This window comes from Megalops cyprinoides, chromosome 15 (assembly GCF_013368585.1).
Source record: "Megalops cyprinoides isolate fMegCyp1 chromosome 15, fMegCyp1.pri, whole genome shotgun sequence".
NCBI lineage: Eukaryota > Metazoa > Chordata > Actinopteri > Elopiformes > Megalopidae > Megalops > Megalops cyprinoides.
In genome coordinates this window covers 32944145-32972064 of record NC_050597.1, presented here as the reverse complement: position 1 = coordinate 32972064, position 27920 = coordinate 32944145, and the positions used below count along the sequence as shown (strand labels likewise).

Below are 27920 nucleotides of genomic sequence, written 5' to 3'. Positions count from 1 at the left end.
TAGTAGATGCTTGCCCCTAGGGCTATGCGATATGACGATATATATCGTGTGACAACAGAAAAATGTCTATCATTTCATATTGTGCGCTATCATTTATTTCGTTTGTGTCACAAATCACACACTTTACAGCAATATTTTTTGTCATTTGGATGACGCTTTGCGTTCTTCCACACGGCACGGATGCAGGTAGAAAATTTGCATGAAGGCAACACAAACATGAAGGAGAGTGAACATGACACAGAACTGTAGTTGAAAACTGTTTTCTATTTACCTTTTTATATTTTCTACATTAATATTTTATATTTTGTTACATGCTTAACCCTTTCGCACGTAACTTATTTTTATGCTATGTAGCGCACGTTACGTTACATGGTTTATGTTGTCATTTGCATTATTTTCTCATAGTTTTCAGTTAGCATTTGCTACATTTTTAACGTTAAACCGCTGTTTCCTCAAAGCTAAAATTATCTAGAATTTTTCCAATTTACTGTTTTAATCGCACAGGTTTTAGCATAGGGGCTAAACGGCTAATCACACCAGTGTGACCATACGCACGAAAAGGTTAATTGGAAAATTTGTACAAAGGTTCTAAATAAAAGGAGAAAAATAATCAAATATGAGTAAGAACCTTTTATTTGTCGAGTATTCAAAATGTAATAAGAAATAAGCCTTTCCATGTGGTCATTTTATATGAACTATTTATTCAGTGAATTTACAGAAAATGTGCTAGATCGTGATATGAAATGACTTATATCGGGATATGAGATTTTGGTCATATCGCACAGCCCTACTTGCCCCTGTGGAGTCATTTTTATCATATTTATTTGGTGACTTTGAGGTGTTTCCCTGCCTCAGAATCAAACAAAATCAAAATTGTGGCCTATTTAGGTCAAAGTGAGAATGTAGTTGGTTTTTTTCCACAGAATGAATAGGTTCTCACTAATTATAGGTCACGGGGATCCCTGCCTTATAGCAAGCATATAGACAGATTGGGAACCCCTGCTTTAGACAAAATAGTCAGATTAGAGACCCTTGCTTTAGAGACCCATTGATGTTCCCTACCTTGACCCCTGCCTTAGTCCATGGAGTCAGATAAGGGACCATTCAGAAATCATTCAAGTGAGAATCCCAGGGTGCCTTCATATATTTTGTACCGTTTACTCCAGGTCTTCCAGGAATCCTGAACTCACAAAGTGATGTCAAATGATTTGCTGAAAATCTTCCTTGCCAAAAGTCTTCAAGGCACTTCACTGGTCCTTTTACTCTTACTTGAAACCTACATACAAACCCCTGAAACTGCTTGAAACCAGAAGCAGTAGAGCGCTGTCACATGACCAAGGCCTCCTACGTGGTCTTCGGTATTGTCTTCTTTGAACTGGATAAGAACAACTGCTCTAATTTTAGGCTACAGGACAAGTGCTTTTTTTCAGTTTTATGTTCATGTCAATACCGATATTAGAATCAACTACCTACAGTAATCAAAAACACTGGAGCTAAATTATTCCTATACTAAAGCCACATTCTTCTTTTACCAGTCAGTCTGGGCTAACTTGTACTGCTGAAAGGGAAACAGCTGTTAGAATGTGTGAAATAAGAGATCTGCAGCATTAACAAACTTGCACATGTTATTTTAGGCATTAATGTGGCAGATTGAATGCTTTAAAAGGGACCATTTACTCAGAAGAACCTGCACAAATGTCTTTTAGCAGTCAGTGACTGTAGGTATAGACAGAAATGTATTTGAAACACTAAGCTCTTCTTTTAGGTGCTTTTTCACATGATTTATTACAACAAAATATCAAAACATAAGATGACCCAGTATGCAAATCCATTGCTGTTTAATAATTGCCTGAAGTGTACAGCAGAATGCTGGGGTACTTGACGGCACACAGTCTGAAAAATTGACAGTGCTTGCTAAAGCAGTGACAAGATCTCTGCAGGTGGCAACACTAGGGGATGCCTCACATGACAAGGGGAAAAGGAGAAAAATAAACAGTTCACACTGGTGAGAGGCATACAGCATACTGCAACATGCAGGTTCTGGCAAAGCTGATTGCACAGCACAGATCTGTTTAATGTTCTTTTCAGTCAATGGTCTACTTGAATGCAAAATTATACATGCACTCATGCACATGCAGTTTCTATGACACTATGAGTCAAACACAGCATTTCAAACAAAGTGATCTGGTATGGCACATAGCTTCTCCTTCTGGCCACGTGTGCTAGACTGTTGGATTTTCACTCCATTTGATACTGATCTTTGCTTCCCTGACAATGTATCAACCAAATATGGTTTTAAAATCCTGGTTTGCATTTTTGACACACATGCATTAAACCATATAATTACAGAGCAGGAAATACGTTTTAAAATATGTTTTGAAATATGTTTTTCTTACAATAAAAGCACACTTCTTCTGCAGTTTGTATTATTTTTGATTGTGATTTACTAATTCAAACAATATGCAACAAAGAGAATATACTGTGTTTCTGACACTTCAAGCACAGGTTTTCCTGCTGCATTTCCCAGCTATGGTAGTAGGGGCTTCAGTTTTGACAGATATGAGAAGTAAGGTATCCAGGTGTTAGGTTGCATCCACCACACAGGTCTTGCTGATTCATGTGTATACTGGTGTTGGGTCAGCAGTGGTGTGGCTTGCAGTTCACAGCTTGCACTGTGGCACGTCCTTTGGCATGGCCTGCAGTTGCCACACCCTCCTCACCTCATCACTTGCGGTGTCTAGCTCCTGGAACACGGCAGGGTTCCGCGTTACGCTGAAGTGCTGTAGCAGGGGTTCTAGTAAGGTGAACGGGACACTGAAGTTGAGGTGTGGGTATGTCACTCCGGTAACAACATCCCGTGTGTTGCTTGCCACAAGACCTGGACATTGGAAGGAAGTGAACAGATATGACATACAGAATCCAATCTCTGCCATGAGCTCAAGGTCTGAGTTTTAGCTGATCTAAATAGCTTATATTAGGCATTCTCAGGTACCACACTTGAGGGATTCTGCTTGACATGACAGACAGGCAGATTCTACCTAGATGTGTCTCAGAGCCTCAGAAACACAAAGCTGGCTAGTACCCAGAGGAATCTAGCTCCCAGATGAGAAATGCTCTATGTCTGTGAAACCAATGTGCTGCTTAGGGAGTCACAGGTTTATGATTGATGATATGACAGGTTGCAGCGGTGAGGTGGGTGTGCAGATTCTTTCTGTACAACAACCCAAAGGATCCACCCCTACCTCACTATGCACAGGCGCCTGCAGCTGTATGGCTGTATGCAAGGTGCGTACAATGAAATTCCCGATTTGTGAGTGCTCCACGAGAGAAAGAGAGAGAGAGAGAGAGAGAGAGAGAGAGAGAGAGAGAGATGTGCATGTGTATATTTGTCATGCCAATAAAGCTTTTTGGAATTTAAATTTGAAATTGAAAATTGAGAGAGAGAGAGAGAGAGGTGTGTCAGAGACATTAAAAAGGAGGAGACAGACCAGTCGTTGAAATATGAATGGCATTGGCTGTAACGCTCAATGTGGCAGTTGCATTAAGGGAAGTCCTGCCTTTCCACCAAACGGCCAATCGCTTTGTTAGTAAAGGCGTAACCTGGAAAAAGGCAGGCCTATCATATTCTTAAGGTGAAAAATGAACGCCCACAGTCCACTCTACTGTCACAGTTATAGCTACGCAGCACACATACGGGACAAATCTACACAATGAGTAATATTAAGTACCAAGCTAACGTCCTATATAATGTCTCTGATGGAGATCGCACCAGCTTTTCCGCCAAATATTACATGTAAAAGACGACACAATTGTGTCTGACAGAATTAAAGACCAGTTTTGGATTGTATGATCGTAATAGCGTGAGCATTTATTAACATTTGGCATTTATGGTGCTTTTTTCAATTTCTATCGAAGCAGAAATTAGCTTGCTAACTAGGTGTATCAATTAGCTAGCTAGCTTGCAAGCTAAAGTTAGCTTGCTAGTCACCTGCAGGCAGCTAGCTCTTGGCACACTGCGGAAAGTAGCTATAAAACAAACAACAAACTGTGATACACTGACTTTATTAAGTACCGGGCATGACATGGTGACCACCTCTGAGTGTTTACTGATATTCACAGATCATGTGCAAGTCCACTTCATATTTCTCCTCCAGCTAAATGCTCTTCAATTAGGCTATGTGATCAATGTCTGGTCAGATTTAATTATTCATTAATCAGTCAGTGGCGTTTCTCTCTCTCAGCTCTCTCTCGATGCGTGTGTGCGCGTGTGCGTGAGTGGTCAGGTATCTGTGCGTACCCCAAGATGAAATCCTGCAGGCGCCCCTGTCACTATGTATTTAGTGCAGCTCCTAGTTCAGGCCCTGGTCCTCTTATGCCAAGACTACTGTAACTCCCTCTTTGCTTGTCTTCCTGCCTGTAAAATCAAACCCCTGTAAGGTGGGAATGGGAGACGCCTGACAACATACGGACTGTGGCACACTAAAATAAGGGACTGTTGCTCAAGTAAGCATTCTTGGGCCATGAATGACAAGGAATGTGTCCCCGCTTCTCCACACCAAGGAACTGTAAGACAGGATGGGTCACCAGGGGGTAGGGAGAGTCAGAGGGCACGGGATCTTGATGATCCCAAATCCCTCAGGGACCCTTCCTCCTGACCAGTGGTGAAATCCCAACCTGCAACTATCAACTATTATTACTGTATATTCTGTTTGGTTCAAGGTACACATGTCTTGTTTGATCTCATTTTGATCCATACAATGCGAGTAGCAAAGGGGTGATAGTTCTATAACAGTAGAGGGTCTCCTAACCCTTAGTCTGAAAATCCGCTCAGCAAACTGAAAGAATGAACACCAATGCACATGCCCCAAAAAACGGGACAAGAATAAACACCGGCACCAATTAATAGCCAGATAAGGACAAAACCTATTGGGGCTCGGTCCATGACCCCACCTCATGTGCTGACCAACTCCTTATGGTTTGGGTATATGAAGGGAAAGATTTCTGCACTCAGGGAGCCCGTCAGAACGGCCTCCTGCGCATTAAGCGTATAGCCATGTGACTCTGTATAGGAAGCACCGTTAGCACGGCCTCTTGCGCATTAAGCGTATAGCCATGTGACTCTGTATAGGGAGCACCGTTAGCACGGACTCCTGCGCACCAAGCGTATAGCCACGTGACTCTGCATAGGTAAGATGTGTATATTTGCCATCATTTGCACTCTGCCATACTGTTTACTGTAATGCTGGAACTTCTACCTGATACTTTTAATTGGGACAATTTGGATTAATAAAAATATTAGCCTTAACCTTTGTTTGTGATTTCTCATTTGGCCATTTCTAACGACGCACGTAGCAGGATTCGAGGTTTTTCCCGCATGTTCTTGCCGTATCGCTCGAAACCCACTGATACTTACGCTCATAGTCAGTCTTAAGTATTGCACTATTCTGACGAGTCTGCAGTCCCTCGGTGGGCCGCCTAACATATATTCTATGATTTAGAGTATAACACGGCAGCGAGTTATATTAAATGTGCTGGTACGGTATCCTACGTCGTGGACTATGTAGCCTGATCACCTACAATCCAAAGAGAACTAAGAATTCCTGCAATGCTAAGTAGAATTGGGAATTGGGGAACTAAAATGTAGGTTGGCATAAAATGGAGTCAGGTTTTTGGACATTTCCACCCAGGCCTCATGGTAAGCATGTCTAATCGAGTTTTATGTCAATGAACAAAAGCATTGCAGAGATATGGCCACTCTTCTTTCATGGTTCCTTCACGGGCAAATTTGTGGGTACACTGCAGCCATATTGTTCAACCTGGCAACTACCCTTTAACAACTGTTAAAGACAATGGTCCAAAGACATAATACACAAAACTGCATTGTGCCAGGCTCTAGGAGGAGATGGTTAAATGTGTTTTTGACAATATCAAAGATGGATGAAACACAAAATGGCAGATGCAGAGGTTTCATAAGTTCCCAGTTAGGGTCCTTAACTTTGATGAAGCACGAGAAATTCAGTTGAAATATCTACTTTCGTGCCAGAGTAATGGGGATTTAAATGTTTTCTAGGAATGTACCTGCCAAGTTTCATGATGATAGGTCATAGTTAAGCCAGTTTAAGGGCTGCTGAAATTCGATTGGCTGATGGCGGTCATCTTGTTTGAGCTATCAACTTGTCCTTTTGGACTTTATTAGGACCTTTGAGCAAGAGAAAGCATGCAAAATTTAAAGTTTTTCAGACTATTAGTTTTTATGGAGTTATGACCACTTGTTTGCTATAGCGCCACCTATGGACAGAGTTACACCAAATTTGGTAGGCTTGAGTCTAATGGCCTGTATGATTATTCATGCCATGGTGATGATTGGACATTGTATCCAGGAGTTGTAGCTCCTGTAACTTGTAGCTAGTTGTAGCTCAGAGTTGATTGTATATCAATAGAGGCCAAGCCCAAATAATTCATTGGCTTACTGTGGCCACAATCTTTTAATGTAACAACTTCTTTATACAATATTTAAAGAACTTGGTCTGAAAATGCTGTGTACCAAATTTCGTGCCAATCGCTGCCACCATCTAGGAAGAGATAGATTTTAAAGGTTTTACAAAAAAATTCAAAATAGCGGAAAATCCGACTGGCGCATCATTTGGTCCAAGAGGCTTTTTTGTTCATCTGGAGCCAAGGAATCAGGGGGAAAAATCATGGGGAATTTTGATGCTAGCCCAAACAGTTTCAAGAGTTATAGCCCAAAATGCGTTGTGGCTCGCTATAGCGCCACCATCCCATGGCCAATCGGGGTAGCTCTAGCATCTATAGTTTTTGCTGTGCAAACACTTTTAGGGCAGAAAAAAATAATAATAATAAAAATCAGAACAAACATAATAGGGTTCCAGCACTACGTGCTTGGACCCCTAATAATAATAATAGTGAAAAATTCTAACAATTACAATAGGTGCCTTGCACCTTCGGTGCTTGGCCCCTAAATAATCAGAACAAACAGGGTTCCAGAACTACATGCTTGGACCCATAATAATAATAATAATAATAATAATAAAAATCAGAACAAACATAACAGGGTTCCAGCAGTACGACCCCCCCACCCCAACCAACCCCAATCCCAACCCCAACCCGCTGCAGCTCTCATTCAGTTACTAATGTAACAAAACTCATTTTTTCATTTCACAATTAACACTAATAACACATGTTAATCACAAAATTATTATTCTAGTTTAATAGGGGTGTAACAGTACACATATTTGTACTCAGTGGGTGAAACCATGCCTATCAGAACTGGGCCTTCTGTACCTCCCAAAAAAGTGAAAAAAGAAAAAGAAAAAAAAACATTAACGAAAAATACGGGTTGTCCCTGCCCATTTTTGCCGCTTTAGGCAAAATATAATTTTGCAATTAGAACACGAGATTGGAAAAATTCTAGCTAATTTTAGCTTTGAGGAAAACAGCGATTTAACATTAAAAAATATAGCAAATGGTGCAGTAAAACTACAAGAAGCTTCAATAACGCTAAGGAAAACATAACGAACCATTGTAACGTAGACTAACATGCACTATATAGCATAAAGTTGTGTGCCTGCGAAAGGGTTAAGCTGACCCGTAAGTGCTTTGGTGTTTTTTGTGCAGCAGTTAAAACAGATAAGATTCTTGTAGCCTTTCCAATTCCACGCACCCTTGCTGGTCCCAAACAACAAGCACTCCCAGCAGTAGAGCCGCTTGTGTCAAACTCAACCTGTAAGCCAAATGTATCGTTCCCAGTTGCTAGCCTGAAAATGATGACACATAGCCTACTTTTGCAGGTTGGGCAGCCTCTTTTAAAACAATGCCCCATCTTTTTCATTGAACAGTCGTCTTGAAAAGGGTACTGATAAAAAATCCGCGACAATATTATCTCCAGCTGTTGCCATTTTCGACATCGGCTATCAATCGCTAGTTAGCACTGAGCTAGGTCTCTTGTCTAAGCGAATGAGCGGGCCTTCTAGAATACCCTGGAGCCGTGGGAAAATCTGAAAGAATACGCCCATTGGCTACAAATCCAAATATGATTGGTTCATATGTTGGAAATTCATGTCGACAATTAGGGGTAGCATTGGGCACGTTGCTGGGCCCAGAGCGCGTCCTGTCATTGAACATCAAAATTTGATTGGCTGATGATTCTGTCACTAATGCTTTTTATAAATCAGATGTGTGGTCTTTCAACAAAAGGCTAGCAGTATCTGTAGCGCTGGTCCCAGCGAGCTGAAATCACTATGAGGTGTTTAAGTGGCTTTTTTGATGTAGGGTATTCCAGTTCAACCTCAACAAAACTAACCATAAGCAATTTTGTGGACATTACACTAATGAAACTGATAGCTAAATACTCAAGAAAGACATTTTACACACACTTGATTTTATTTTTTATAGGGCCAGCAGAGAAGGCCCTGCTGGCCCTGACAGCCCACCACTGTTTGTACCGTACCGTTCGGTACAGGACGTTTGGTTCGGTGCATGTTGTGATTCTAGCTTTAATCACAGACGTTACGTGCATAACATTTTATGCTCTGATGGTCAGTTGACCTAAACGTTAGCGAATAAAGTGATACTTGACAAGATACAGTGTGCCCTCTCTTCTATATTTCTGCGGAAATGCGGAACTAAGATTAAAAACTCAGTTTCCTCTCCGATTTCATAACGGAGCCATAAGGCTGTGCTCACACATAGCGTCTTTTTTTGAACCGTCAGCGTCTGTTTAACATAATAATCCTATGGAGTAGACCGAATTTTCAAAAACGTCCTGAGCTGTTTTTTTAACACCGTTGCCGGCGTGTTTTTCTGCAGCTCAGGGCAGTTTTTTTTCCAGTTTAAATAAGTTCAACTTCTCAGAAAAAAACGCCCTACGTCAAGCACTTTTTTGACAGCCGGCCAATCACAAGCGGAGTAGTGACACCTGTCGTTTCCCATAACAACTAACAAAAATGGAAAAAGTCGCGATGGAGAAGTTAATTGTGCTAGTTTCTGAGCACAGTGAACTGTACAACATGACAGTTAAACTGTATCATAATATTCATCATAAGGAGGCCACTTGGAGTCAAACTGGACGGATCCTAGGAGTTCCTGGAAAGTGTTTGTGTTTAATGCTTGAAGTTGTCGTTAGCAAAATTAGCCTGTTAGCTAACATTAGCTCTGCAACAATGTATAGCCAGCTAGACCATCTTTAACAATGTACATGCTACCTGTTGTTATGGGAACAAAAGACGCCCTCAACTGCTTTTTGGAACAAACGCTGCCAGCGTTTTTCTACTTGAAAAAATTCTCTGGCCAGCGTTTTTCATCAAAAAAGATGCTATGTGTGAACACAGCAACTGAATGTTCAGTAGCGTAATGTCCAACAAAATGAAATTTCCAGTACGCCAAAGATACCCGGATGATGTACTGATTTGGAAAAATATCGCCAGTATGCATCAGACCAGTCTACCTTGCCTACTATATCCCATAAGGAAGTGCGGCTGTATACGTCACAGGTAATTTTGAGGGTAAAAAGCTGAAAAACATCGCAGACAACAAGACAGCTGTAACATTGGAGGACCACACTGGGGATTATATTATGTATTCACTTGATTGACTTGATTACGGTCCTTTGTAATTCCATTATATAAAAATGACAAATCTAAAACTGTATGACATCTGTAATTAAACTATCAATTGTTTCTCATAGAAAATCTTATTAATAAAAAGATTTTCATTCATGAATTTTCATTTTTACCTTATTATCTGACAACATACAGCCTAACAGGTTTAACACCATAAAAAGTGAAGCTTGCAAGCTAGCAGCGTAGGCTACTTACATTGTATTCATATTCAAATATCATGGCTAAAATGTTTTTTTTTTTTTGTAGCAGCTCTTCTCCTCCTCCGTGGCATATTATGTGCCCGTACCACCAAACTCGCGAATATTTTTGTGAACTCGCCAGTACTTTTCACTAGTGAGAATTAGGGTTGCAAAATTCCGGGAATTTTCGGGAATATATGGGAATTAACGGGAATAAACCGGAAATTTACAAAATTGAAGGTTGGCCCTTAACAGGGAATTTAAATATAGTTGGGGAAAATATACTGCAGCATAATCATGGCTAAAACAACCAGATTTAATGCAAATACACTTGAATATCTATGCTATTCCTCAATCACATGCACATAGCACACTACTGTGCTTACTGCAGGGTTATTTAGGCCACACCTCCTACATGCACTGTGCATTCCTCCACCACATGCACAGATGATTTCCAGAACCCTGGAGTGTTGAAGCCATACTTTGGAAGGCGATGATGCCATCCTTATCAGATGTTCAGTGTTGTTTTTTGCTGAGCTCAAAGAAGAAATCCAAACAGTCCTGCCTACTTCCCTACTACTCAAAGCAGAGGAAACTGCTGCGGTCAAGTCATTGGAGAAGCGCCAGGAGTTCTGCGTGAAGCCGTTTTATGCAGCAGCATACATGCTAGACCCAAAATATGACAGAAACATACTCTCTGGGGAAGAGATTAACAGTGCTTACACTTCATTACAGCCATGTCCTGACCACCTGGGTCTTGATAAAGGCAAAGTTCTAGGCAGTTTGGCAATGTACCAAACCAAGCAGGGCCCTTGGGAAGGGGATGGAATCTGGCAGTCATGCCAACACGTATCTGCATCCACCTGGTGGAAGGGACTTTGTGGATCTGAGGCCCTTGCACCTGTAGCCTCACTCATCCTCCAAATCCCACCAACATCAAGCGCATCTGAGCACAACTGGTCACTGGGAACACACACACAAAGGTTCGCAACAGGCTCACAAATTTAAGAGTGGAAAAACTGGTGGCCATCCGGGCAAACCTAAGGCTCTTTGAGCCAGACACAGAGCCATCCTCAACAAGGCGGACAGTTGACAATGAAGAGGAGGAGGAGTCAGATGTTGAGGAAGTGAACATGGAGGATGTTGATGAGGCCCAGGATGAAGCCGTTGAGACCTGAAAAGGTTTGGCAACAATGCAGAACTTGCAGAAGCTAGGCTTGAGAAGCTTGAGGGAAAATGTTTTTTTTATTTTTTTATTTTTTTTTTTACATGTGGAATGGGACTTTTTTGGAGGGGGGGGGGCTCCTTTCATTTAACACATTTTTTTGAGGAGGGGGAGGATTCATTTTACTTTTTGAATGGGTGGGGGGAGTAATATTTTACTCAACATGCATGTTTTTGTTGTTCAAAGAAAGAACTGACTATTCAATAAAAGTTTACTAAAGTTCTACTCACAAATAAATCTGTTGATATGTCATGTTATTTAATTGTATTATTTTGCATGCATGTCTGCTCACGACAAAACAAAATGTTTATGTTTGGATATGATACAGTTTGTTTAAATTACTCCCAATTTCCAGTTAATTCCCATGAATTCCCATAATTCCCATGGAAAGTTTCCAATTTGGAATATTTCCAAAATTTCCCATCTTAACTTCCCATGGAAAGTTTCCAGAAATTTACCAGAAATATTCCACCCCTTTGCAACCCTAGTGAGAATGCTAGTGGCGTCTAATTGGAAAACACCATGAGGAAATCTGGACCTTTCTAAACTCACAATGATTTCACGCGACAATGTAACATACTACAAATGTAATCATTAGTGGTCGCATACTGGGTACTACACAGAATAATAGCATGCAGTATACAGTATATAGTTGTGTAGTATGCAGTACATAGTATGCAGTAGGCGGTTTCGAATACAGCCTTGTTTTCCCCCAAGAAGGGGCGGTAACCACACTGCGACATGAAAGTTCCCAGATGATTGCTCTGGTCTATGGGACAGCCCCCTCATACTTATGATTGGTCCTGAAACCCTATGTTCTGTTAATATCATTATGCTCTGGAACTATGGGGCGACTGACTGTCCCACCCTGAGGGGGTCGCTCCTCTCAGACACAATCCCTGTCTGTACTGATGCCCCAGTGGTGAAATGAACTCTCCACAGTGGTTAGGACAGTGGAATCACTGTCCATCTTCCAATGCAGACTGAAGACCCAACTCTTTAGCAAGCATTTCAGTTCCACCTCAAACCCCACCCCCTAACACCTGATACTTCTAGTATTTGATGTTTAATGATTATTTTACAGGTAGTATTATGATGTATTTTGGATTCTGTGTTCTATTCACTGATGCGTCATTGTATATTTGGCTTGCACCGCCTAGTCAAATTGCACAAGTTCACAAGTACAACTCACAAGTCACTAGTCCAGGAGTTGCTCATTAAACTTGAATGGATACACTTATGTTCTATTGTGCTTGCTGTTGCTCTGGATAAGAGCATCTGCTAAATTCATGTAGTTTAGTGCAATGTAATGATGAAAGCACCCTGCACATCATCACAGTCTCTGACTGCAGCCTCCCCAGGCATGTCGAGCTGTGATTAAGGAGCTAGGGCAGGGGTCTCCAACCTTTTTTCATCTGAGAGCTACTTTGAAAAAATGAAAGTGGCCGAGAGCTACTCATGTCTTGTATTACTCACACTTATTAACATAACGTATCAAACCACTCACATTAACCAGCTGAATTAAGCTACTTTTTGTATATACATGTATCAAATGTCAATATCCAAAGCTCACATTTTGGATCAAAAACATCTTTAATTCACATCAATAGCAAGTCAAATGTACGTTCTGTATCCAAATGTTTCAAATTTCAATGTGTCAAGCTCACATAATATATCAAAACATCTTTAATTCACATCAAAGTCATAGAAAACATAGAAAACATCCACTACGTGTTTATGACAAGACATGTCTGAGAGAAATTTGGTGATCATTGGACGCTATTTTGGAACATTAAGCCACGTTAAGCCTTTTCCCGTTAAGAGTTTTAGAATGTCCATGAAGTGGCACTGAACGTTGCATCTTTTACCGACTGAAACGCTGGTACCGCAGATGAGGCACACACACTTGTCCTTCACATTCATGGAAAAAAATTTGCATTCCCATTCCTCATGGAAATAGTATGTCTTCTGCTTTGTTTGCCTGGCCATTTTCTTTGTTCATCATAAATCTGGCTATTTTATTAAGATAAACTGGCAGTAGCTCACGAGCAAAGTGTTGGAGACCCCTGAGCTAGGCCATTGTCAAGGGGGTTATGTTTCAAGTCTCGGAGGACGCTGTAGACTTGAAGCTCAGAGAATGGCATCAGTGTAAATGTAAATGGACAGCATGCCTAAATGTAAGCAGAAGAGCAGAAAATATGTTTCAAATATCAAATTTCTTATGATTTATTGCATCCAGCAATCTGCAGAATGTATCAATAATGCAGAGCCTGCAACGGCAAGGCAACTGCAGGCTGAGAAGCTCAAACTGCATTTATCCCGCTGCTACAACCACAAGCCAAACTGCATGCACACTTAAAAGGAAGAAAGAAAAAAAAAATGGTTGCAAAGATTAAAGAGGGCCCAATGCCTCCTCCTCTGTCTACAGCATACTCAATGCACTTAGTCATGACCATGGCAATGAGTTATTGAGAAAACATGAAAAATGGCTGTGTCCTTTTGTGAAGGAGATTATTGTTCATTTTAACCATTTGTTCTTTTTGGCTTGTTTATGGGAGAAGTGTCAGCCAGCTTCTCTACTCCTTTTGCAATGTTCAAAGGGTTGTTCTGTCAGGAAATATAACCAGGCATGTGATTGGCAAAGGACAAAAAAGCAGGAAAATATACAGAGCGCAGAGCACGGTGCGGCTCCGTCTCCACCCCCCACCAACACACACACACACACACACAGTGACATTTCATACCTTTTCCAGAAATCTACTAGATTGTTTGCTCCATAGTGCTGGTCCAGATTCTGTCCTTACAAACACGTAGGATCAAATTGGTGGTGGCTCTACTATAGCATATGGATGGTAAGGTGTGACCCATAACAAGAATTAATTTAGGAAAAAAATCATTTTAATTTATTTTTATATTTTTTATATTTTACATTAACTCAGCAAAAGCAACACACAACATGCAACTTTTCAATTCAAAAGAAGGCCTCAAAAAACAAATACATGACAGGACTTTTACTTTCTGAAGCCGGGGTGTCCACCTCTGCTAATAATAAAATTTCAACATATTTTGTAGAAACTTTTAACCCTTTTGCACGTACGGTCACACCGGTGGGACATTAAAAAATATTGTTCCCTTTCATATACAACAAGTTCTGGAATGACAATAAAAACATCCTTATCCTTAATGGCAACCGCAAACCCATGTTTCGGTGCCTGGATTCCAGTTGTTTCTGTGAATTGCAGCGATCCATTTGCTTCTCTTTTCTTTAGCTTCTGGCAGTCCGTAAAAAGAGCTCTGATTTCTTGTTGAATCTATCTGCAAAGTCAATTGCACAACAGCTCTTTCCCATTTTAGATGTGTTTTTTTGTGTTTTTTGCGGCATTCAAGCTGAACGCTAATGCTGCCTTTCTGCCACTCAGTGGGTGCAACCCGCAGTGACTCCGCCTATTGTGACATCACACACATAACATTTCAACTGGAACGCCCCCTGAAGTCGGATTTCCGACTCGGAAAGTCAGAGGAACCTCACCAACCCCTACTTCAAAATCCAAGATGGCTGCTACAGGCATCAACAGTAGTGAAAGGTGTAGTATTACACTGTTTATTAGCACCACTGTCTTATTCTGGGTCTCATTAAATCAGTCACACACACAGTACTGTCTAAGGTCTATCTGTGGACATGTTGCTACGGTGTCTGTACACACAAAATACCACGTAATGCATTGTTATCAACTGGTATTGTGGCTAACAATGGTGGGTCAGGGGTAGCTAGCTAGCTTAACAGTAGTTGTCACAACAGATTGCTTGCAGTGTCTGTGGTAAAATTAACTATTTGGTTAGAAGAGATGTGATGAGACTATTAGCTTGATAGCTAACTAGCTATTAGTAATATGACAGTTGAGCAAAGTGTGTGAAAGCCAAATTAGCTAGCTAGTAAGCTACCTAGCTTTCTACGTTCATTGTTTTTTTTTTATTCTAGTTATGTGTTTGTTTGCAAGAGGATATTTGTATTTGTCAGTGGAATGTGATAGTATCTAGATAGTTAAGTTTATTGTTTTGTTTGTATTGTAGCTAGATAGCTAGATTTGTGTTTGTAAGGTGGTATTTGTAGGCCTACTTTTCAGCTGAATTTGTTCTGTACTATCCTGTATTCTGAAAGAGCAAGTGCTAGTGATATGCAGTTCGCCAATGAACGAATCCTTTTGAATGAGTCTTTGAGGTGAACCGAGTGTACCGAATCCCTAGTCTAAAAGATTCGTTCGTTCCTCTTTGCAAACATGCGCATTAGGTGGCATAGCAGCTATAACTCTCCCTCCAGTGGATATTAGATATGCGGTCTGTCCACGAAACAGCCTATCACAAAACTGTATCAGCAGTACGTACGGACATTGGTTTCTGTTAGCGGATACTTCTGAGTACCGCTGCAGTTGTTGTTGGCATTAAAGCTGTAGGATGTAGCCTACACTTGGGGTAATGCTTTGGCCTTTTTCACTGTTTCGGTAAAAAAGGAAGATTGTGAGTTGTGAGAAACTGGGCTGTGTGCCAAGTGTGTGTGAGAAGAACCTTGGATGTTTGCCAATGCAAATGAATGCGTGAGAGAAATTGCACTATCATTTGTTTGTTCTGAGCTCAATTTGTGTTTTGTGTTTTATATGCATGAGTTGAAGTGCTTATATGCTGGCAGAATAACTGTTGTATTTGTTGCGTTAGACCTGTGTGATATGTTATTTGAAGTGTACACGAATATAGCCTATAGAATATAATAGCCAATATACCTATATAATATAATAGAATTATCATAAATATTGATATAAACTTGTCGAGGTTCCAGTCCAATAGCATGAGGACCGTGGACAGTATGAGCCCTTTAATATTCTTGATTCTATGAGCCCGAAATAAGGGAGTAAGGTTAAAACAACAACACACATAGGAATTGCCCCTATACGATAAGAACAAAACACATACTTTCCTGGCCTTAGAAACTGTTCTACACACGGGGATGTAGCTACCGACAAGTATTAGTTAAGTACTTGCTGTAAAATTCTTTACAATGGCCAAGATAACTATAATCTCTGAACCATTACCAATCACTGGACCGGGAATGGAGAAAGAGATGTTAAGTGAAGAGGTTAGGAAAGCTGCTATGGAAGCAATTGTACCTAGATATAGTGCTATAATTAAGGTTAAACCACCATTCCCTTTGAAAGCACAAAATAGCCAAACTCTAGCTGAAGCTATGAGTGAATGGTGGAACGGTTGTAAAAATGGTAAGGAGAAAAGGAAAGAAGCTGTTATGTGTGTCGTGCTGTTATATGAGAACACAATAAAGTTGTGGCAGAAACAAAAGTTAGAGCATGACAGACAATTACAGGAACTAACTAAAAAATTGATTGAATGCCGCAGTCAGCTGAAACAATGTCTGGAGGATGTAAAATGTAAATCAGAGACATTTGGTCAGCCTCCGCCAACCTACCCCCTTTTGTACCCTGAGATAGTTGATAGTTCTCCTCATGTCCCAACCGCTCCCCCATTAGCACCTGTGGCCATTGACACAGTTCCTAACCCACAACTGGGGGCAGGGGGACCTGCAACAATCACGGTGTTAAAGCATACACCTCTTAGCCCCTCTGATTTACGAGCTATGGTTTCCAGAACTGCAGAGACAGGACCCAAATCTAGGATTTTGGAGTAAGATAGGACAGTACATGGCTGTGGGCGGTTGGCATGCTTCTGATGTGTATACTCTAAATAGAGCTAAATGTCCCGAGATGGTCTGGCTGAATCTGAGTGACAACCACCAGGACTCAGCATGGGCTACAGCAAGGTTTGAGTCTACCCTAGCAACGAGCGATGCTGTAGAACTTTTTAAAAGAGCTGTAACGCAAGCTCTTGGGACCGGATCTAACCCGTTTTCTGTGTTCTCTGCTAAGGAACAAGGAGAGAATGAACCCAGGTAACCCAGGAAACAAACCCAGTAGAGATAGTGGCGATTTCCTGAGTGCGGTAATAGAAGGCAGTCTTCCAGTTTCTAAAGACAAAGCTGGGGAAATTGGTTATACCCCAAGAGACTGTAGTGACCTATTGGTGTAGGCTGAGCGTATAACCAAATGGCACACTGCTAGGAACAAAAAGGGAGGCAGAGAGAGGAACTGAAATAAGTAGTAAGACATGGGCAACTGCCAGGCCAGTCTGTTCAGGTAGCTGAATTATACACTTTAGCCGCAGCGTGAAGCATGTGCTTTTTGAGGTTGTGGGTGAATAGGGGGCTCCTGACTAGTGCAGGAGCCCCAATACAAAATGGGGGAGTAGTGAAGAAACTACATGAAACAATGCAGAAAACCAAGACAGGTGGCAGTGTTGAAAGTGAGCAAATTAACAAAACAGCTGTTCTCCATTTCAGGAAACAACTGGGTGGTGACTGGGTGGCAAATCTACCAGCGGTGGTCCTCTCTATGAGAGCAGGGCCAACTAACCCAGATTCACTTTCACTCTTTGAAATGCTTACAGGTCGATCCATGAGGACCCCTGGTGATCTGTGTATTGGTGGTGGTGAACTGCATGTTATGGGTGACTGTTTGGTTGAATACTGCAGACTCTTGTCACAGTGTATTTCACAGGACCACAGAACCGGACCTGACCAGGTGGGGGACAAAGAGGAAACCTGTACAGTTGAACCAGGAGACCAACTTCTGGTAAAAACATACAAAAAGAAGACCTTCGATCCCAACTGGTCCGGGCCACACACAGTTTTACTCACAACCCCGTGAGAAGTCAGAGTGACTGGAATTCCAGTGTGGATCACTAGACTGAGGAAATACAAGGGTGAGACCCAACATGGGGCACAATAATCCCCATCTACCCTTCTGGCTCCTGGGAACCATTTCACTTGTGTGTCTCCAGGCAGACACCCGGATCCGCAGTACAAAAATGTGCACCAACCCTGCAGGCTGCGGCTGGACCTGGAACGGACTTGCAACATTCAATCGCACTGGATGGGGCTCCATGCGATGCAACAACGACACCTGGAGGATAACTGACTGTCATTTTTTGGGTGTAAGGAACCCTGTTGTATTGATAGAAGACCCCTGTTGTAATGTTTTGAATGGTAATGGATCAGGTATATTGATCTGGAAGGATCCGAGAGTGTGGGTAGATACAGGAATGGGCTGGGGAGAGGCAATTAGAATACATGAGATGTTTAATATTAATTGGAATAAAACTGCTGCAGGACTGGAGAAAGATGGTTGTCTTCAAAGGCCATACATGAGCATGCACTTCAGCAAAGAGGTGAGACACGTGCTAAATGCAGTCCTCCAGAGAAGCCTGGCACATGCCCTAAATTGTACAATGGACCTAAACCTCTTGTTTAATTGTCACAGTGAATCATATTATCTGGCCTAAAAACTGTTCTGTTTTCACAGAATTAGAAGAATCCATCCAAATATTGATCAGCACTATGTTAGAAAAAGGTTACCAAGTGTTTCATGGATGGGAGCCGCTGGGTCAACATTAAATGCAATTTCAATGGCACTAGAGTCTAATCTGATAACCTGTTAGCGACAGGTACTATATCAGTGGCAAAAGGAGGACTACTTTCTAACCAAGCTACTCGTCATCTTGCTTCTGCTATGCATGATACTGGGGAGGTGGATCACTGTTCTGCTCTAGCATTTGGCCAAAAAACAGTAAATTTTATGAAGAAATTTGGTGGGAGAAAACAAGCACATGAGGGTGGAAGAGATGCGTTACAGGACTGGCATGGCATTCAGCATGGAGGTGGCAGCCTTGATAGGTGACCTGCTCGCGGTCACATGTACCAGGCTGGGTGCGGTCAGCTGTCCCTTAAGGATACAGAGCCGGCTCCCTGGGTGGCAGCCGGGGAGGGGTCCCTGTCAGTAGTGGGGGCTTGCCATGATGGTGAGACCATCTGGGGTGGGATGCTGATTCCAGTAGGGCAGAGACCTATAGTTAAGGCACAACCCATACACTCGCTTCAGTTCCCCTGTAATGATCATCGGTGCTGTGTACGTAATGTCAAGTATATCATTTATTTAGCATGGCGGCGCGTGCAAAACACAGTGGTTCTCTCTTGTCCCGAAAGAACGGTGTTTTCATATTTATTCTTGTGCAAGTTCGGCGTGTTTTTGTCAGCGTATGTTATGTTTGTTCAATTACAAGGCGAATTTACAACCAGAAGGATTTGCTAGACATCGGCAGATCTGGAATTTGGAGATTAAACACCACGTATTCTGAGGAACTTCAGAGACATGGTTTACTCCGCTGGCCTACCACATCGCCGGCCTCGACTGCAACTCCCCACCAGGAGAGGAGGCATCGCAGGCGTGTGAGAGAAAGCAGAAGAGGGGCAAGCGCGGAGGTACACCCGAGTCAGGCTAGCAGCTAGCCCATACAAACCAACTAATCCAACCATCCTCCTTGCCAACGTATGCTCTTTAGACAATAAAATGGACCACATACGGCTTCTGAGGTCTTCGCAGTGAGCAGTGAGAGAGTGCTGTGTTTTTGTATTCACTGAAATGTGGCTCAACAACAACGTACCGGACTCCGCCATTCAACTTGACCAGCTCACATGCTATTGAGCAGACAGAGCCCTGGTTGAGAACAGTAAGACCCGCAGTGGCGGGGTCTGTGTTTACATCAATGATGCATGGTGTCATGATGCCACAGTGGTCTGCAGACATTGTTCACCCCTGGCGGAGTTTATGATTGTCAAGTGCCGTCCATCTACCTGCCGGGGGAATTCACAGCCATCCTGCTAGTTGCTGTTTACATTCCACCCAGCTCTAACAACAGTGACAAGAATGGTGCAATCAGTGAGCTCTACCAGGTCATCAGCGAACAACAGACAGCCCACCCAGAGGGATTTCTCATCTTAGCTGGAGATTTCAATCATGCAGACCCTAAGATTGTGTTTCCAAATGTAAGCCCCCACCACGGACCTGTGACAGCAACATCTCTCTGCTTAACAACCTCAGTAACTTCTTCTGGAAGACCACAGGCAGTTCTGGTCGGCAACCACACATCCAGCAACATCATACTGAACACTGGGGCCCCTCAGCGATGTGTGCTTAGCCCCCTTCTCTTTATGCTGCTGAACCATGACTGCACACCAAAGTACAGCTCCAACCTCTTCATCAAGTTTGCGGATGACACAACTGTGGTGGGTCTCATCACCAACAAAGATGAGGCTAACTACAGGACAGAGGTGAGCTAACTTGCCAAGTGGTGTGGCGACAACAATCTCTCCCTGAATGTGAAGAAAACAAAGGAGATGGTCGTCAACTTCAGGAGAGAGCACACCCAGCATCATCCTCTGACCATCAATGGTGCAACTGTGGAGAGGGTGAGCAGCACCAAGTTTCTGGGTGTGCACATAACAGAGGACCTCTCCTGGTCAAACAACACCACATCACTGGCTAAGAAAGCTCAGCAACGCTTCTACTTCCTCTGCTAACTGAGGAGAGCCAGAGCCCCAGTTCCTATCATGTGCTCCTTCTACCGTGGCACCATTGAGAGCATCCTTACCAGCTGCATCACTGTGTGGTTTGGAAGCTGCACCACCGCCAACAGGAGAACCCTGCATCGCATAGTGGATGCAGCAGAAAAGATCTCTGGTGCATCACTCCCCTCCCTCCTGGACATCTACAACACACACTTCCCAACATTAATCATGCACAAACTCACACAGGTCTGCACAGTCACTTTACTTATATAACAGTCTACATCAGCTGCTATAATCTGTTGCACTATGAACCACTCTGCACTTTTTACACCATCCTGTGGAATTTATATTTATATTTTTTAAACCTACTATGTGCTTTGATGCCCTTGTAAATATTTGTAGCTTGTTTCTGTCACGAATGTCACACATTTTTATTTATGTCTGTGTTATTGAGCCACTTGTGTTTATTGCATATCTGTGAAAATTCTTATTCTTGTCTCTCAGTGTCACTGCGTTACATCTAACTGTTGTATTGTTGCCATGGGCCTGAGAGAAACGCAATTTCAATCCTCTGTATGTCCTGTGCATATTGGAGAATTGACAATAAAGTTGACTTTTGATCATCTCCGACAGCCAAAGACACACCACCTTTTCACAGGACCAGTGCTCTACCGTCGGTGGCTGGGTATTGTGTACTGCTTCAATTGAGTTGGGACAAGCTCTGTCAGATAGTATTGGACCTGACCTACAAATACAAGTATTGCCTGAATCTCCTGGAGCAATAGCAGTGAGAACCAATGCTACCACGTGGTGTGAGTTTGGACCTCTGTACTCTGGCAAAAAACTCTGCCCAATGGCTAACACTTCCTACTGCATTAACCCAACTGGTACCTCTATCACTATCGGCTCTATTCTAGTCGCTCCGGATGTCACCGCTAACACTTCCATTCCAGCACTCGATAGCTGGGTGTTGGACCCTAATAACTCCTTTGAGAGAGCGCTTATGGCAGTTTCTGACAGGATTGAAAGGTTAGTTTAAGAAACTGGTGCAAGAATTAAGCACGCTCTCATCTCTACTTGGGAAGCTGATGATGCCTCCCTACGCTCTGATGAGCAGTACCATAGTGCAGCTAGAAAGGCAACAACTGTGACCCAATGGCTCAAAGGTACTGAACTTTTTGCAAATAGCACCCCTTGGGGGTGGCTTTGGGTGGTAATATCGCAGAGTATCTGGGGACTTAATATTGTTACCTTTGTGTTCTCTGTACCATAAGCTACATAGTCTGATCAATAATGTATCGTATGATGTCACCTACTCCAACTTGACTAATTCTCTTGAAAACGGTAACATGGTTAGGGCCTGAGCAGTGGTGGGTAAGATGTCTCCTCCCCCCAATACAAAATGGCTTGTACCAGTTACATTCTATTTAAATTGCATTTTGTTTGAATGTTGTTTGAATTACATTTAGTATTTAAGCTCACACACACACTCTGCAATAGCCCTCTGACTGTTAGAGATAACCAGCCACATGTAGGGTTCAAAGGGATGTCCCTGGTAGCTGACCCAGTGGGTGCCCCCAGAACATCCAGGTGTGATATGCACTTCCTGAAGGGAATGTTCACACCTGACATTTGGTATACCGCGGAAAAGGTACTTAAACCCTCACTTGTAGCCATTATGCTGAAGATCTCAGTCGGAACGCATGTCGCTGCTCCCACACGAGTCTCCCTTTGCGCATCGAAATAAATCTTTTCAATTGAAAAGTGGTCATCAGTGCGTTACTTCACCGGTCCCGACTTGGTTCCACAAAGGAAGAAAATTCCTAACAGCAGGCTAATAATGGGCATGATGTTTGGAACAATGTAGAGTAACTTAAAATGCAATAAAATTATTTACAGATTTGTGTGTGCACCCCGACCGGGTATGGAAATGAATCACTGAGTCAAAAATTCGAATCATTTTATTGAACTGACCAAAAGGAACCGAATCACTAAATAATCGTTTTGAACACCACTAGCAAACACAACAAACGTTTTCCTGGAGGCGTCCATCTTGGTTTTCTGACTTAGAACACAGGTCCAGAGTCCAGAACGCAATAAACAATCTTTACTTAATGGTATAAGTAGTAATACAACAGCACAGCATTGCACGAGCTAGTTTCCAGAATGCACTTCTACTGGTGCTTACACCTCAATAAGTAGCTGTATGTGGTCTAAAGAAAATCAAATATAAACATATTTACAATACGTTCCATAAATACAAACAAGCTGAATCATCATAAATGAGGCAGCAGAAAAGTGATCTAACTCAACAACATTTAACGAATGTACAGGCCGTTATCCCAGTCTACGCTGCCATCTAGTGGTTAACTTTGCACATAACATGGCAGGAATTGTACAAGCTGCACCACCATTTTACGTTCACACCTCGTGAACAACACACATCACTGGCAGTTACCATCGACGTTCAAGGGTTAACAATAATTAAAAGAGGCTTAATTACAAACTGATAACTTGACAAATTGTCGAACTAACTGTTGCAGATGCGAGTTGAGCTAGGTTTCGGTACTGTCACATCAAACGGTGTACAAACTAATCGGCAGATGCTACTAAGGCTGGAATAATTAAACATATCTACAAGCAGTAAAGCAACCGTTACTTACAGTTTGTCAATAACGCACATAGCTCGGTGTACACAGGGGGAGGTAGGTCCTGGTTCGTTTCTCGGTCAATAGCAAGGGTTTCTGTTCAGAGCTGTGCAGGCAGTGACTGATGATACTCGCGCACACAAAGCAAAGTTCTGCACGCATGCCTGCAGGGGGCACCGCCGCTTTTAAAAAAAAAAAAAAACAGAACAGGGTCATGGTAATTACATTTATCATATTACACTTCCTGTAAAATTAATGCCACTTAGCATACACTCTTATCCAGAGCAACTTTGAAAGTGTACAAAGATACTACTAATCACATACGAACAAGCTTCAGTGCTAAACACAGTGCTGAGATCAAAAGAGACTACACCATTCCAAACACAACGCTAACACATACCCAGAAATAAACCTCTACATATATAAATTCAAATATCCCTGATGTACACTTTCACACATATAATTACACAGAAGCACGATAGGGTGAATGAGAGCGAGACACCACAGCAGTGAGGCATTCTGGGGAAAAACAACAACCATCACTGCCAATACAGAGGGGAGGTGCCTACACCAGCACCTTTGGAAGGCGATGACCTTCCAGCTTGGGGCTCCCTAACAAGACAGCTGTGTTGTAGCTCTGTGACCTGCGTGGCCTTTTTAAATCAATCAATCATCAAACTTTCTTTACAACATATTGCTTGATGTTCTACAGAGTGAGTCTGGGAGGACCACACCACTAATTCTGCTGGACAGATTTTTTTTCACTACACAGGACACAAAAATACAACCTTAGAAAACAGTCCTGACTGTAAAAGCTCAGTCTACACTAAGAGAACTCGTTAATGATGCGGGGATCCCAGGTAAATCAATATTGGAGACTCCAGTTTGTCATTATCAGTGAGCCATGGTGATGAAATGTGACTTTCTTCGTTTTAAGGGGTTCAAAGAGGCTACTGCTGGCATCTCGCAGCGATGTTGCTGAATTCAAATAAGGGCCACAGTGAGTTTCTATGGCCAAACACAGGTGGCATTTTGGTTGAAATATTAAAAAAAAAAAAAAACACCACTTTGCCTGCACATAGATAAATACACCCAGGTGTAATATTCAGGCCAACATAATAATGAACACAGAAGACTCTTAAACATTCAACACAAAAGCAGACCAAAGATAAAACATTACATCCAGACACACCATGAGTCTCTCCCCAGCACATTCACCAATGAAAAACAGACTGAAGTGTCAACTATATGAGCATGTCTTTTCAGGCTACAATGGCAACGATGTGCATACTAAATTCTGTGCTATTTCTTCCCAAAGCTATGTGAATGCTGTTTTTATAGGTCCACAGCTGTCACCTATCGGTGAAAGTGTGGTAGTGTGGATTCAGGCATTCAGAAGCTTAAATAAACATGGGTCATTCCATGCCAATTCACCCAGAATTCAGAACTTGTAACTTGCAAATTTCCTGAACCCAATGAAAAACAGGCTCAATAGGTATCACACAGAGACAGAAAACCTTGAAGCAAACATAGTACAAATATCTACCTATGAAATAAAACCACTGAATGTATTACAGCCAGTGAAAAGTACAGAAAATTAGCCATTTTCAAAAAATTATTAAATAACATCTTTTAATTTTTTATATATTTGCAATGAATATTAACACTTTCCCATAAAAAGGTTTCAAGGAAACTGATATAATCCTTCTTGGGAAAATATACAGTCAAAATACCTTAAAAAGTGGGTTTTTTCAGCTCCGAATATATATTTAAGATCTGTGGCACTCAATTTTTTATGCAGGACCAAACAACTTGTAGATGTGATACAACTATATCAATACTACACAGAATCAAAATTTGGTTGCAAGAAAGTGAAAACTAGTGGAGATATAAATTTTTTAAAATTGAAGATTCTTCGCTTGGGTAAAAAAAAAAAATATTAATTTGATTACTGTAAAATATTCAGCAACAACTATCTACATGAATACATGAATTATCCTTAGGGTTTCTTGGATGTTCAGTACAAATTTCAGCCCAATCCAGTAAAAAATAAGCAATTGGTGAGGGTTGTCCCAACGGAGAGGCCTATGATATCGAGCACTCGTATAGCTGTAGTTCAGTATTAGGTCAGTCACTTCATATTTAACCATTTGGGTTGATCAGATATATCAACGCATATACCACAACCAAAATACCTCAGTTCTTTGAAGCTATTATTAAGTATTATAAGTATTAAAGGTTTTGTTCTGGGTGATACAGGGACACTCTACCCGACTGAACTTTCTCCCACTCTGCCTCCCTTGTCTGGGTTTGTGACAGAGAGGAGTCGGGTCAGTGTATGCTCCCCTATAAATCCAAGGATACCTTTTAAAGCAATGTTTTTCCAATTAGGCGCCAGACTCTAGGCGATGCAAGGTCAGTTATAATTAAATATTCTGCACAGCTTATGTCATCAGTTTCCCACTATTTATGATGCTATAAGATGTTCTTTGTAAGCAGAGTTGCCCCCCAGCTGAGACGGACCGGACCGTGAGAGGTTGATGAGTGTGTAAGGCGTAAGACTCTAATGGTGCGTTTCTACCAAGCAGTACAGTACAGTTCGGTTCGTTGTGTAACAGTTTGGTACGGTAAACCCTGGTATGGCTTGCGTCTCCACTGCCAACCGTACCCTACTTAATAGGCGGGGCGTATGCTGGACGGCAAATGCTGCGTCAGCTAGGTAAGTAGCGTGACATCATAAAAGCGCGCGAAGAACGCAACACAGCAGAGACGGTTGATGAACTTTTGTGTTTGTATTAGGGCTGTCAAGGTTAATATGTTAATGCTCGTTCGTGATTAATCTGGAAACTTTAACGCGTTAATGTTTTAACGCAAATTAATCATATCAAATTGGACCGCAACTTGCTTCCATAATTCCAGCGCAGATATTTACCTGCCTGAATTACTGAAAGGCATGGCAAACGCAGATGTGCTGAACGGCAAATTTCGTTTTAACCCTTTCGCATGCAACTTATTTGTTATGGTATGTAGCGCGCGTGTTACCTTATATGGTTCGTTATGTTTACATTTGCGTTTTCAAGTTTCTTATAGATTTCAGTTAGCATTTGCTATATTTTAAATTTTTAAAAATTAAATCGCTGTTTCCTCAAAGCCAAAATTAGCTAGAATTTCTCCAATCTAGTATTCTAATCTCACCAGTTTTAGCATATGCGCTAAAAGGCTAATCACTGGTGTGACCGTACGCGCGAAAGGGTTAAAATGAAATTTGCCGTTCAGCACACCTGCGTTTGCGCCTTTCAGTAATTCAGACAGGTAAATACCTGCGCTGGAATTACGGAAGGGAGTTGCGGTCAGACTTGACAATATGATTAATTTGCGTTAAAACATTAACGCGTTAAAGTTTCCAGATTAATCGCGAACGAGCATTAACGCATTAACGTTGACAGCCCTATTTTGTATTCACGCTGTTGCACGGAAGTGACGACTCTCTGCCGACTAACCAATGGACGGCAGTGGGTGTAGCTCCATCCTTTAGAAACCGTACCACCTTGCTTGGTACCCCAACAGAAGGGTACCAAAAACCAGTACGGTATGGTACGCTTATTTTGGTACGGTTCGCAACTTTTGATGATGGAAACACGAATATTTGCGTACCGTACTGTACCAAATTGTACTGTACTGCTTGATGGAAATGCACCATAAGTGTGAAACTTAGTGTGAAACTCTGCGAAGCCTTGCTGTACTGAAGATCATCAATAAACATCTTCTGCCTCTCCTGCAACTACGGTCCAGACTGAAGTTCTTTGTGTAACAGTTTATTAGTTAGCTTGCAAGTGCATCAATTTCAGCGAAATCCAACAGAATATATGTTGATTCACTCAGAAACACATGGATCAGTGCCTGCCTTTGCCTTCTGTGCAATACAGTCACCCTAGACCAATCAGTGCAAGATGTTCAAGACCACATACACTATATGGACAAAAGTATTTGCACGCCTGACTGTAATGACATTGTATTCAAATACATATACTTTAATATGGAGTTGGTCCCCCTTTTGCAGCTATAACAGCTTCCACTCTTCTTAGAAGGCTTTCAACAAGATTTTGGGAGTGTTTCTGTGGGAATTTGTGCCCATTCATTCTGTAGAGCATTTATGAGGTCAGGCACTGATGTTGCATGAGAAGGCCTGGCTCGCAATCTCCGTTCCAGTTCATCCCAAAGGTGCTCGATGGGGTTGAGGTCAGGGCTCTGTGCGGGCCAGTCAAGTTCTTCCACACCGAATTCATCAAACCATGTCTTTATAGTCCTTGCTTTGTGCACCGGGGTCACAGTCATGTTGGAATAGAAAAGGGCCTCCCCCAAACTGTTGCCACAAAGTTGGAAGCACAGCATTGTCCAAAATGTCTTGGTATGCTGAAGCATTACGATTGCCCTTCACTGGAGATAAGGGGCCTAGCCCAAACCCTGAAAAACAGGTGTGGCCAAATACACTATATGGACAAAAGTATCTCCCATTAACAAAACTGTATATATATATATATACTGTATATATCTTATACTTGTTAACTGTTCAATAGATTAGAATTGGTGGTGTAAGTTTTCAGCCCTACACAGCACTAAAGATCCCCCTGACTTACCCGTATATTTATATCTATCGACTTGAAATGAACACAAATAAAATGTTGCAACAAGTTCTCCTGCAACATCGATTGCAGCTGCATATTTTCAAAGAGGGTAGGAAACCCTGTCTTTGCATTTTATTTTGAT

At 41.9% G+C, this 27920-nt stretch overlaps 1 protein-coding gene across 3 annotated transcripts in view; it reads right to left on the bottom strand.

Annotated features, from left to right (window-relative positions):
• Positions 1–2502: 2502 nt before the first annotated feature.
• tysnd1 (trypsin like peroxisomal matrix peptidase 1) overlaps positions 2503–27920 on the bottom strand; it is a 28647-nt gene continuing 3229 nt past the window's right edge. For 2 of the 3 annotated variants that reach the window (XM_036546271.1, XM_036546273.1), the window contains one exon: positions 2503–2878. In XM_036546271.1, coding sequence (XP_036402164.1) covers positions 2661–2878 — 218 coding nt within the window. In that variant the 3' untranslated portion in view covers positions 2503–2660. Of the gene's footprint in view, positions 2879–22797; positions 23336–27920 lie in introns of those variants that run through there. The other variant, XM_036546272.1, reaches the window with a different exon arrangement.